This window comes from Crocodylus porosus, unplaced genomic scaffold (genome assembly GCF_001723895.1).
Source record: "Crocodylus porosus isolate Cpor-Errol unplaced genomic scaffold, CroPor_comp1, whole genome shotgun sequence".
In the NCBI taxonomy this organism is placed as follows: Eukaryota; Metazoa; Chordata; order Crocodylia; family Crocodylidae; genus Crocodylus; species Crocodylus porosus.
Genome location: NW_017728916.1, coordinates 5290463 through 5303510, shown reverse-complemented (window position 1 = coordinate 5303510; position 13048 = coordinate 5290463). Strand labels below are relative to the sequence as shown.

The 13048-nt window shown below is 48.5% G+C and overlaps 1 protein-coding gene across 1 annotated transcript in view; it reads right to left on the bottom strand.

Annotated features, from left to right (window-relative positions):
- Nucleotides 1-1282: 1282 nt before the first annotated feature.
- Nucleotides 1283-13048, bottom strand: part of FRMPD3 (FERM and PDZ domain containing 3) — a 69495-nt gene continuing 57729 nt past the window's right edge. Inside the window, exons 13-14 of the mRNA XM_019536287.1 lie at nt 8919-9740; nt 1283-6258 (exon numbers count right to left, since the gene is read on the bottom strand). Of these exons, the coding sequence (XP_019391832.1) occupies nt 3386-6258; nt 8919-9740 (3695 nt within the window). The 3' untranslated portion in view covers nt 1283-3385. The remainder of the gene's footprint in view (nt 6259-8918; nt 9741-13048) is intronic.

Here is a 13048-nt window from a genome sequence, read left to right as displayed (position 1 = left end):
ATAGCAAAGGCTCCTGGGATGGGGTGTGATTCTGGCATGCACCCCCTCTAATTTAGTGCTTGAGGCAGGTGTCCCACTCACTCCACCTTAGTTATGCTACTGGTGAAGCCAGGTTCCAGGGGGAGTGGTATTCAGCCACGCAGACAGGATGAAGGGACCCAAGAGTAAAAGTGCATTGAGTCTGCAGATTGATTGATGTCCTGGTTGGGGCATCAGTAGAGGGCAGTTGTCCTTCCAAATCAGAATTGAATTAATGCCCTGTTGGGATATTAAGGAGTTCTTTGCTGCTGGAAGTGGTATCTGACATATGAGAGGTCAACTGAGTTCCAGGTCATGAAAGATCTCCTGATTCCCTTCATAAGCCTGTCACTTCTGGTGTCCTGGTTAAATTCCAACCTGGAATTTAACCTGGAATTTCCAACCTTTATGTCTCCCTAAACTTGCACTTGCTCATGCTTTTCTTCATTTGCTCAGTAGCATAACAATCGGTGGACAAGCTGGGCACAAGCCTTGGGTGCTGCTTACGTGGGGGAGGTGGATGCTAGAATGGAGCTAGGGATTGCCCCACCCTCCTGTCCCCCCACACCCTGCAACTTCCCTGCAGCAGCTCCATCTCCAGCTCCAGTATCAGGAAGGGCAGAGAAGTGGCAGCAGTGTGTGGCTGGAAGTTCACTGCTGTTGTACAAGAGGTCCACTCCTTTTTTGTCGCTGAAAACTGGTGTAGGCATCACATATCAGCCCTGCACCCTCCCCAAATGCCACTCAAATCTTCTTCCTCTGACCAATCTGCTGCTCTGCTTTCTGCTCCCAGCCTTGTGCTCCTTGTTGGATCTGCTGCTCTAAATTCTGCTGCCTGTCCTGTGTTCCCTGCCCAATCTTCTCCTTTGCTTTCTGCTTCATGTCCTGCATGGCAGCAGTAACAAATGGAAATGACCTCTTCCTTCACCAGCAACTTCTTGTGCTGCAGTGTGTGCTACTGATAACCCAGGGCTCACGATTGGCCAGGGATGATCTAGCCTCAGGCAGGAGGTTGGACTAGATAACCTCTGGAGGTCCCTTTCAGCTCTACTTCTCCATGATCTCTATGTATTCCTTTCCCTGAAACAATTGTATAGTGTAGCACTTAGTGTGTTTTAAGAAGCTACTGCCTTTTATTCAAGAACTGACTGCATTTCAATGGCAGGGAAGTATATTTTGATGTTTACAAATGGTGCAACATATAAATAATAACAATCACTTCACAGTCTTAAGAAAAGACACAAAGTGTGATTTGGGATTTTAAGATTAATATATTTAATCTTTCTTGCTTGTAAAACAAGACATAAATTTGTGTATATATATATATATATATAATTTATATATTTTTTAAATTTATATATACTATATACAGACAATAAAAAAAAATCCTCTGTATTAGACTGAGAGATTTAATGAAGGAATGATATAGGCATTATAGGGAGCTCAGGAGAACTCTTGGTTTTTTAATAGATAATTGACCAGGAAAGAAAAACATAGCTCCCTGTTAGCCTTCAGCATTGTAACAGGCATTGCCCACCATGGACTAAGTTCCGCTTTGGCTATTCCACTGTATGTTTTGCTACATGGTTCTTGAAAGCAGGAGATGAGAGGTTGCTCAGTCCATATAGTGAGATCCTCTCTTCCTCACTGATGACAATGGCCAAAGCCTGGTACAGCTGTGGGATAGGGAATGTTATTGCACTAGATAGAGGATGCATGTGTTAAAAGCACATTGTGCATTTCCATAACTCTTATGGAAGAACAAGAGATTTCAAATGTGCGTCTTGTATAAAAAATAGAGGTGGGAGATGATCCATCATACCTTCAAGGTCACTGATCAGCTCCATGCACTCTGTAAGCAATGGGGCACATTCACTGAACTTACAGACTAGTCTCCTATGTGACACCTGCCCTCACTAGTGAATCTAATTTCTCTTTTTTTCAGATACCAGGTATGCTCTAAAGAAAGACTCAAGGTTCCTTCCAGGACCTGGTCTTTCTAGGTGTGCATGAGGTGGCATTGGTGGAGTATTACAGGTGGGTGCCTGACCTTGGATTTCCTCTCAATGCTGCTGTGGAGGACAGGAAGGTGCACTGATGCACCAGTTAAGGCGCTCTGATTCATTAGGTTTAGAAGCTAGACTTGGTGCAGTGTCAAGGGAATGACAGAAATCAAGTAGGCACCATTTCACTATGTGTCTGGAAGTAAAAAAACTCAGAATGCTAAATAACATTTCTCTTGGCAATTTATCCAACACAGATAGTAAGAGGATTCCCTCACACCAAGGGCCAGGGCTTCTGATAGGAGGCGGGTGGAACTGGCTGGTTCAAACTGAGCCTGGGTATCTCACCCCCAAAGCATGTCTTGAACTGCAGCCTGATGTTACAGATGCAAATGAGTTGGGTTTATTCTGTTTCTCTCTCTGTTATGGACACTAACATGTTGTCACACAGGGCTGTAGACAGAGAGCTGAATCAAGTCCTGGAGAGGGGAGGTAAAGAAGGTCTCCCCACAGTTGCTAGCCCAGTTTCTGGCTTGTAATAACCACAGAATAGACTGGATTCTCTATGGGTTCTTTGATTCACATATCTCCATCCAGCAGAGGAAGAAGGCAAAGGCACCCTGCTTGGACAGATTAAGCTATAACTCTGGGGTGTCACATTGCACTACCCCTCTCCTATGATCAGTACTAGTGCATGCGCATCTGGGTTGGGATTGTGGAATCTGTTAGGGTAGTCCAACTCAACATCAGGTTTCTTGTACCCTCCCTACAGCAGACTTCCGTCCCAGTCCCTAACCTCGCAGCAAGGATTGTTAGACTGAAGGTTCCAGCTGCTGCTGCCTGAATGGTACATTTGCAATCTGGGCGACTCTGGAGGCATAAGAGCTGTTTACGTGGCAAAAACACTGGTTTGGCTCTGAATAGATCCTGGCTAAAGTGAAACTAGTAGATCTCAGCTCAGTTTCTGCTAACAGAATAGCCCAGAGCACAATGACAAAGGAAAAAGTGTCAGCTCTCTGCACAGGGGAGGCCCAGAACCAAATGAAACCAAAGCAGCATGGAGACTGAATTACACCTCTCAGGTAAGGTCATTGCCAAGACAGCATGGGAGAGCATGCAGAGTGGCTGTCTGGAGCCCATTGACAGGCTTGTTAGACAGCTAATTATGGGATGCAAGTTTTCCCTCCAAACTCCATCAATGTAACTATTCATTTAATAGAGAAGTTGAAAAATGTCTTTGCCTCTGGAACCCCTACTGGATGTAGGCCTTCCCTTCAGACACACGCTCTCACTATACTGATGTGATGCAAGAATCACTGACACGCAACTTGGCATATACTGGCTCATTTCTTTTTGTAGCAGGTTTACTTATTGATCAATGTCTTTAAGGAGCGTGTGAACGTGCTCATAACAGTCGCGACCGTGGTTGATTGGTGGGCCAGCTGCTCCGCTGTCTGATGGTGACTCAGCGTTCTGGCTGTTGACTCCTCTGCAGCCCTCAGCAAGAAAGTGTAGTTGCGCACCACCTCCTCTACCTTGGCCAGCAACTCCTGGCGCTGGGACTCAGAGCGCACAATATACACCAGCCTCACAAACGTCTCTATGAGGCTGCCTAGCACCTGGAAACTGCTTGTGATTGCTGAGAGCATGTGTGTGGGGCTCTTATCAACAGCTGCCACCCTGCGGCAGGAGGCCCTAAACTCCTTGAACTTCAGGGCCAGCTCTTGCTTGTACTCAGCAAGCTGGGAGATGTAGGTTTTGCAGTCCCAAAGTTCAGGGCTCACCACACACTGCCTTAGAATGGTCAGGAGCTCATTCGTATCTAGCTGCACTTGCAGAAACCCGTCTGGCAATGAGTAGACATGGCCTCGCAGGGCACTGATTTTAGCCAGGCTCCCTTCAAAGGTGGAGGTCCTTAAGTCTATTTCCTGGGTCTGGCTGTCATCAGGACTGCTGCAGGCAGTGGCATCCAGAACCTGGAGGGTCCTACTCATAACTGGGACCATCTGATTTTCCAGCTTCATGCCAGGGAGGATCTGCATGGGGATAGAGTAGGATAGCTCATCCTTCTCACTCCCATCATCTGCCACATCACACTTCCTGTAGTAGAAGCAATACCGGATGGAACAACACTTCTCATCCTCCATGTCTTCATCCTGCAGCTCAGCATGACTTGGGTACATCTCCTCCTGGACAGAGAAGACTGCTGAGCTCTTCTGGTTCTTCTTTTCCTGTGCAATCTGAACGTAAGACGGGTCACCTCCTCGTGGGGATTCCTGTACCTTGCTCTTCAGAGCAGAGCCATGGATGCCGAGGTCTACCTCCTTCTGCAGACCTTTCTGCTTTGCTGGATAGACATTCTGGTAAATGTCAGAGGAGAGAGATGTTCGGTCAGTCTTGTCTATCTCGCTGACACTGTAGTGGCGCATGAGCTTCTTGTAGTGTGGTGCCCCCATGCACTCTCCACGGGAAGTGCATGTTGTCAAACAAGATACGCTGTTCTCTGGATCCGATCGGCAGTCCCTGGACTCTAAGCTCATGGATCGTATCCGCCTGCCATTGGATGGGCTGCTCATGCTTGAAAGCCTAACTGCTTCTGTCTGCTTCTGGTCATCTGTGGCCTTCTCCCCACCTTGTCTCTCTGCTTCTGGTGCCACCAACTGGTTTGGGAGTGGCCTCACCCCTCTGCAAATCCGTTTGCAGTCACAGCTGCGCCTCTGTTCTCTGGACATCCCTGGGACCTTCTGCACAGGGCTGCTCCTCAGCTGACAGCTGCAGCGCCCAGGTATGGAAGGGTGCAGGTATTCCTGCGGAGGAACATCACCTTTTGTCTTTGGCTTGAGCAGCTCTTCTAGGAATTCCAGCTCATACTGTTTCACCTTCTGCAGCTGGGCCTGCCGCTCATCTGTCTCTTTCTTCAGCCGCGTTGGGAAGGTAGCAGAAAAAAGGTTCTTCAATCTGAAGGGGGCTTTGGGGACTTTGGGCTTAGCTGGGACATCAACATCTGGTGAAGTCACCTCCAGGACCTTTTCTGATTTCTTGGAAGGCACAGTGCTAATCTGTAGGCTCTCGGACCTGGGCACCAGCTGGATCTGCCCTTTGGGATCTTCACTGGTGGTCCTGAAGGTGCTGCTTGGAGAGGCAGAGAGCAGACCACCACCTTCAGCTTTGAAGCTTTTGACAGAACTCTCATGTTGCATCTTCTCCCCTTGGTTTGAAGGAACCATGTGTTTCTGAAAGGCATGGTTTGTAGCATCACTTCCTGCCTTCTGACTTGCCTCCCTGCTCGCTGGCTTCCCTGAAGGATCTTGGCTTCCTTTTTGCTGATAGCTCTTGGAGGGAAATGACTTGGTGGGCAACTTTTCATTGCCCACCAGGGGGAGATGGAACTCTTCAACCCTACTGCCTGCAGGTTCTTTAGGGCTTGGACAGGCTTCATCTTGTGGCTGCTGAGGCTGCTGCTGTTGTTGGCAGTTGCATAAAGTCTCTATAGCTAGCTCACTCCCTTTTAGTTGTAAATGTTTGCTGCTAGATGGTGCACAGCTTTTGGTCCCATTGGTTTGCTTGTCTTCTTTCAGAGTTGCCATCACGGCTGCCCCCTGGGAAGGCAAACCCTTATTGTTAGCAGCTTGCTGCAAAGCAGCTGAAATGATGGCAGGTGTCATGCCACTCTTAGGGTCCAGAATTAGCTTGGGGCTCAGCCGGACTTCTTTGGGTATCTTCTCTCGTAGGTCCTTCACCTGCTCTCCACTCAAGGCAGCTGCCGCAGCATGCAGTGACACCTCAAAGGCAGCTTTAGAGAAGCTGGCACCTTTGCACTCAGAGCCTGGTACCAACACACTCCTGTTCTGCTCATTAAGATGGGGGGACAACACCGGCTGGACAGCCAGGGTGTAGCTTCGCTCCATGTGCTGCTGCTCCTGTTTACTCCTGCCATTAGCGATATTGGGGCTTTGGTTAGAGAAAGCTGGTTTCAATGATGGGCCTGCCTCCTGGCGTGCAAGGGGGTAAGGAGAGGTAAGCACAGCCTGGGCTGTGCAGCTCTGGATACGGAAAGGAAGGTCCTTCCTGGTAAGCAGGTTTTCTTTGTTGATGTGCTGGGCCAGGAAGTAGGCTGCATTTTGGTGCTGCTTCATAGCTGAGACCATCTCTGAGACATCAGTTAGCTCAGAAGAGTTTGTTTCATGGCCAGAGTCCAAGGATGATTCAGGGGTGATGGCAGCCAGAACAATCAGACCTGAAGAAACATAAGAGGAATATGGAGATGACAAACTATTTGGAAGAGACAGGAACATAGAGGATCAGAAGGACCACAGAAAGGCAGGAAGGAGATTTTCAGTGGTGAAACCTCAGTTACCTCCTCCCACCAAAACCTTCATGAAAAACATCTCTGGGGCTCAGAAGAGTTTCTAGTAGCTCACCTGCTCTGGGCTATGCTTGTACTGGTGATCAGGAATCCTTTCCAGGCAATTTCAATTAAGACCAATTGCCAGCATCTGTCTGAGTAACTACCTCAACTCAGTGAGAGCACTTGTCCTGGAAAAAGGCTGTGGGAAGGAGTCCAGAGTTAGGAATAGCCTGATCACAGGGAGTTGTCTGGAGCAATAAGGAAAATCTGGTGACAATAGCACTACAGTAGTGAGCAGGGCAGCATGTGAGAACTGGGCCACTTGGCTGGTGCAATTATATCATTTATGCAACCTATAAGAATCCATTTGATAGTACAGTTGTACCTAAAGGGAAGACCTAGCCAAGCTGGTGCCACCCTTTTACCAACCTACTCACATCAAGAGAGGTGGTGAACTTTAACTGGGCTTCATTCAAAGGCAATGCCCTTGAAGAGGTTGACTGAATGTTTTCCATTTGGAGAGGCCTGGTGCTCAGGGAAAGTGATAGCACCTTCACTGCCAAGCAGCAGAGGCATGGGTTACAATGGAGCTTGCCAGAAGCAGGTGCAAGAGAACCAGGATGTTACAGTGCAGGTGGCCACTGTAACAGGTGACTTCATGAAGATGAAGATGCTGTACTGTGCTTGGGAATGACAGTGTCATCGGTACAGAACACACAGTCTCAGACCGTCAGCCTTGGGTGGGAGAGACTGTGGCTTGGGAATTGGTAAGGGAGTCTTTCATTTCTAGGTCACTGGTTCAAATGCATCTCACATTCCTAGTGACTGAAAGCCATTACCCTCTGACAGCTGCCTGTGTGAAATCAGCCTGGGTCTCAGTCCATTTCACAGAGGACAGGTGTCTTCTTCACAACTGACACAAACTGTTCCAATGAGAAAGTGAATGTGCCAGAAAAGCTAAACTCTCCCTTTAGTCTGAGAGATGGTCTTACTAGAATTATGCAGAAATGCATTGTGAGGCTGCAGTTTGGGGAGGGAAGCAGCTGCTTCTCTTGCTGACTACATTGTGCCTGCTCTGTGGGCAAACAGAGGAAAACTGTCAGCCTAGCACCATTCACACTTCAACTAAAGCTACTCCTAGGGAGGTCTTTCTCTCCTTTGGAAAAGGATGGGACAGAGCTGTTCTTGTCAATGCATTGTGTGGTCAGCAGACCCAGCAGCTTCCTCCAAAACAGCATCACCCTGAGTTCTCTGATGAGCTGTCAGAGTGGGCTTCCCTCTGGGTGTATGGATTATTTAGGTGCCATGCACCAACTCTGATGTTGGCAGGAAGGGTCACGAACCAGTGAGTCATTTACCACCATTGTTTCCTGTCTGGAAAGAATTCCCCAGATTGCCTGTAATCTTCTCATCACAACATGTCAATGAACCCATGGCACTTTGTGGCAAAACATTCCCCAGGTTCTGTCTTGGGGAGTGAGAGTGGGGAGGATTTTTGGACTCTACATAGCTGAGAAAACTCCCTGCATACCATAGTGCACTGCTCTGCCAGGGGTCCTTTTGCACTGGCTTGTGGACAGTCCTAGGGTGCAGGTAGTTAGTAGACCTACCAAATGCAGAGAAGCAGTGCATCAGCTCTGCTTAGAGGCTGCTGGGTGGTTCCAATATCATTGTGCTTCATGGAAAAGAGGATTCCTGTAGCAGGCTGCACGCCTCAGGGGCTGTGGTCCAGCTGGAAGCAGGCAGAGGGTGATTCAAGCTGCCTTGATGGACTGGGCCAGCTGATAATGATAACTGGTTGGCCCAGTGGGAGTTAAAAAGCTTCCAAAGGAGAAAGACAGGAGGGCTGTGAGGCTGCAGAAAGTCTGATCCAGAGAACTTTCCCTGGGCCAAAGAGTGCAACAGAAGCTGAACATAGCTGGATGAACCCTGAGCCCTGCTTCAGAGCTGCTGCTCTCCTGGAGGTCTGGAAGAAGACCATGAGTGAAGATGAGAGACTGTGAGTTTGCTGGAGGCAACAGGAGAGAGAGAAGGGAGAGTGAAGGCTAGTGGCTCCAGCACCAAGCCCAAGCACTTTCTCCAGGTCTGGGAAAAGACCCTGTGCTATTTGTGTGTTTGTTTTTGTAGATTGTTTACATTGATTCCTTCCAGGAAGGAGCTTCCCCTGGGGAAACAAAGGCTGTGAACAAAGATTGCCTGAGCTGAGCTATCTCCAGTCTGCTATAATTCCATATGCTGGTCCCCAGATCTTGCCAGCCCCAGCCTGCCTCTTAGTCCCACCACTCTTTCTGGGAATTGGCTCTTTACTAAGCTTCCCTATACAGCAAATCATACTTGAGATAGAGACAGAGAGAGAAGAGAGGACAGGGATGAAAGAAGAGGGGAGGGCAGAGCACAGGTGTGCATATCACATACACACACACATGTGTTCATATCACATGAACACACACACATGCGTGCACACAAGTGTACCCAATGTACACAAATTTGTACACATGAAAGGGAAGAAAAGGGATAGGGAAGAAGAAAGGCACTGCCCTCTCCATTACCTGCTGTCTGCTGTGGCTGGGGGTGTGGACAATCCTCTGAAGCAGCCAGGGCTTCCAGAGCCTGCAGGGTTGACACCAGGGCATCGTCCAGCTCCTGAGCATGGTCTCTGACAGTACGTGTCTGCACACTGTCTATGAGGGTCACTGGGATCTCATCGTACAGGATTCCACAGAGGTGCCGGCTCTGCTCCTGGCTCTGTGCAGCAGCCCGCCGCTTAGGGTCATCCTCATCAGAGCTGTTATCTCGAAAGCCAGGAGGTGGAGCAGCTATTGCAGGAAGCAAGGCGGTGGTCTCATCCTCTTCCTCATCGCTCCCTGGAGGAGGAAGGGACATCAAATCAACCATGTTGTCACGGGAGCTGCCAGGCTTGCTGCCTTTCCGGGAAGCCAGCCTACTCTTGATTTTGGTTTTGCAGGAGTCACAGTAGAAGTGCATGGTGTCATTCCTTGTGTGGCTGTCCATAGTATTGGCCCTTGCCCTCATTGCATGATGGTCCCGATCGAGGCCATCTGGGTTGTACTCATTGGCAGCACTGTCGTAGCCTTGACCAGAGCTTTTGGAAGTAGGGTCGGATTTGGTCCTGGGCCTGGTTTCCTCAAAGAAGATCAGGTTTTCATTGATGTCCGTCCTGTTCTCTCGTTCCTTCCTCTGTTCCCGCATGTGCAGGTAACAAAAGCTGACGAGCTCCGAGTCCGATGCCTTGGAAACTCGAGGGTTGGGCTCTCCAGGGCTGGAGGCAGCACCACCCAAGAACCCGCTCTCTTTCTTTCCCACATGCCCCGTTCCAGTGGGCCGGTGGATGTTGTGCGCATTGATGTAATCTGAATCAAAACCACATTTATAATATTAGAACAGCACCCATGATGAGGCAGGGCAGGCAGGAAATCCATCATGCACCCTGCCTGAGCTTTAAACCCGTTGGGGTGTTAGAGTGGACTTGGAACAGGCAGCAACACCAAAGGCACATTTTGCCTGGACATAGCTGCTTGCTCTCCTGCAACACACCCACAGCGTCTTCCAGCTTGGTTGGTGCAGGCCTCACTCTGATGGAACCCACTTGGCGTACCCACCTGCATTCTGTACATTGGGAGACTTTATACACAGAATCACCGCACAGAAAGCATGGGAATATAGGTCAGGAACGGACCAAGAGAAGTCACCTAGTTGACCGACACCCCCTCTCCCCACTACCCGACTTTGTTTCAGGCTAAATATACAGAGACTGTTTTTCACAGGTGTTTGTTTCACCTGTTCTCTACAATGAATGAGATTCCATATCCTCCCTGAGCATGCCAGTCCACTGCTTAACCATCCTTAGTGCCAGAAAGTCATTTCTTAAATCTCTTCTGCTGGTAATTTAGCTAATTTCTTGTCCTTTCCCCAGTGGATGTGGAGAACAAGAGATCATCATTCTTTTCATAACAACCTTTAAACTCAACCTTTTCTATCCTGGAAAGTTGGTATTTTTTCCCCTCAATTTTTTCTTCTCTGAACCAAACAAACCCAGTTCCTTCATCCTTTCCTCTGGCCTTGTCTGCTGAACTTCCTGTCATTCTTGTTGCTGTCCTCTGGATTCTCTTTGACATGCACCAAAATATAATTTTTGGGCCCTGTCATGTGAAGAGAAACAGGTGGCAGCAGTCTCAGCAGAAAGGCAACCTACAGCAAACTAACCAGTGTTGTGCACAGTGCTTGTGGAAAATATTGCCTAGATCTACTCAAGGGAAAGGTTGAATGCCAGGTGCATGAAGCAGCATAGGAGAGATCTTCTGCTTGAACAAACCCTCTGTTCAGCAACACCTTATAGGATGCATTAACTTGACTCTTCAGTCACATCCAATGACTTATCCATTTTAAGACCAGAAGTGACAGTTGAGATTGTCTAATTTGACTTCCTGCATAGCACAGGCCCAACAGAATTTCATCCAGTTGTTCAGGTTATGGCTGAACTAGTTACCTTTGAGAAAGAGATTTAAAGCTTTCAAATGGTGGTAATTTGTTCCAATGGTTAATTACTCTTGCTGTTAAGGACCTGCGCCTTATTTCCACTTTCAATTTGTATAGTTTCAACTTCTGGCCACTGGGTCTTCTTGATGTTAAGAACTTTATGCTCTCAGTAGTAAACATTATGTATGGAGTGTCCCTCTCTTGAGAGAGACTTTTCTTTGTGCAAGACAAGAAGTTGAAATACTACTTGAACTGCCTATATAAGAATCTTGGCATCATGGGTCTTTCTGATTGCATCATTGGCTGAACTGTGCAGTTGCACTGAGAACCAGCACTGGGGGGAAACACAATCTCCTACTTACAAAATATAAATTAAATTAAATAAATCCTAATTAAATTCAGTAGCTCAGCACACTGGGCGATTTGTTTCCCCAAGTGTAGATGTGTATTAAACTGTTCATTACCTGAAATGTTAAAGCACCAGTGAAAACTATATACATCTTTCATGAATACCTTAGTACCCAGGAGCAATGTCCATGTAGCTAGCTATGCAGCTGTGAGAGCTCTTACATAAGGAAAACCTGTTCTCTTAGGGACTGCATGATCTGTAGCTGAGTTTGCAGGGTACTAATTCAAAGCCAATTCAAAGCTAATCCAAAACTAGGGGAGCCAGGTGTCCAAGAAGAGTGGTCGCTTCTTAAGGAGACGATCCTCCAAGCCCAAAGGGATGTAATCCCAACACAGATCAAAGGGGGCAAGAGGGCGCAAAAGTCCCCATGGCTCACCAAAAGCATCCGGGAATGTCTCCTAGCTAAAAGGGAGGTGTACACCCAATGGAAGGGAGGGGCCATCACCAGGGAGGACTATACCTCGGTTGCTCGGGGCTGCAGGGGGGCAGTCAGGAAGGCCAAGGCGGAGATGGAACTGGGACTAGCGACCTGGATCAAGGACAACAAGAAGTCCTTTTCTAAATACATAGGGGGCAAAAAGAAGGTTTTGGGTAATGTGGGGCCCCTGCAGGACATGCTAGGAAATGTGGTCATCACACCAGACGACAAAGCCAACATATTTAACGATTTCTTTGCCTCCATTTTCCTGAGCAGGGACTGGAACAGTCACCCCCCCTCTGGGCCCCCCTTACACCCCAGAAAGCACACTTGGCCAAGGGTCAGTGAGGATCTAGTCAGGAAACTTCTGGAGGGACTGGATGTATTCAAATCAGCTGGTCTGGATGATCTCCACCCTAGAGTACAGAGGGAATTGGCTGAGGTCATTGCAGGACCCCTGGCACGGCTTTACAAGCACTCCTGGTGCTCTGGTGTGGTGCTGGAGGACAGGAAGAGGGCCAGTGTGGTTCCCATCTTCAAAAAGGGGAGGAAGGAGGACCCGGGAAACTATAGACCAGTTAGTTTTACCTCTATCCTGGGCAAGCTTTTTGAGAAAATTATCCTGGCGCATGTCCATGAGGGGCCAGCAGGGGAGATTATGCTTAGGGGTAACCAACACAGGTTCATTAGTGGCAGATCCTGTCAGAGCAACCTGGTGGCCTTCTATGACCAGATCACCAAATCCTTAGACACAGGGGTAGCAGTGGACATAGTCTTCGTGGACTTTCAGAAGGCCTTCGACACTGTCTCTCACCCTGTTCTCATTAAGAAACTGGGGGACTGTGGTGTCAACACCCACACAGTCAAATGGGTCGTCAACTGGCTGGAGGGCTGCACCTAGAGAGTGGTGGTGGATGGGTCATTTTCAACCTGGAGGGATGTGGGCAGTGGGGTCCCCCAGGGCTTGGTCCTCGAGCCCGCACTGTTCAACATCTTCATCAGAGACTTGGACAAGGGGGTAAATAGCACCCTGTTCAAATTTGCTGATGACACTAAGATGTGGGGGGATGTGGGCACGCCAGAAGGGAGGAATAGGCCTAGACAGGGTACAGGGGTGGGCGGATGAGAATAAGATGGAATTCAACACTGACAAGTGCAAAGTGATGCACCTGGGGAGGAACAACCAGTACCATACCTACAGGTTGGAGAACTCCCTTCTTGTCAGTACAGAGGCAGAAAAGGATCTTGGAGTCATCATTGATGCCAAGATGAACATGGGCTGGCAGTGTGGGGATGCAGTCAGGAAGGCCAACCGCACCTTGTCACGCATCCACAGATGCATCTCTAGGAGGTAC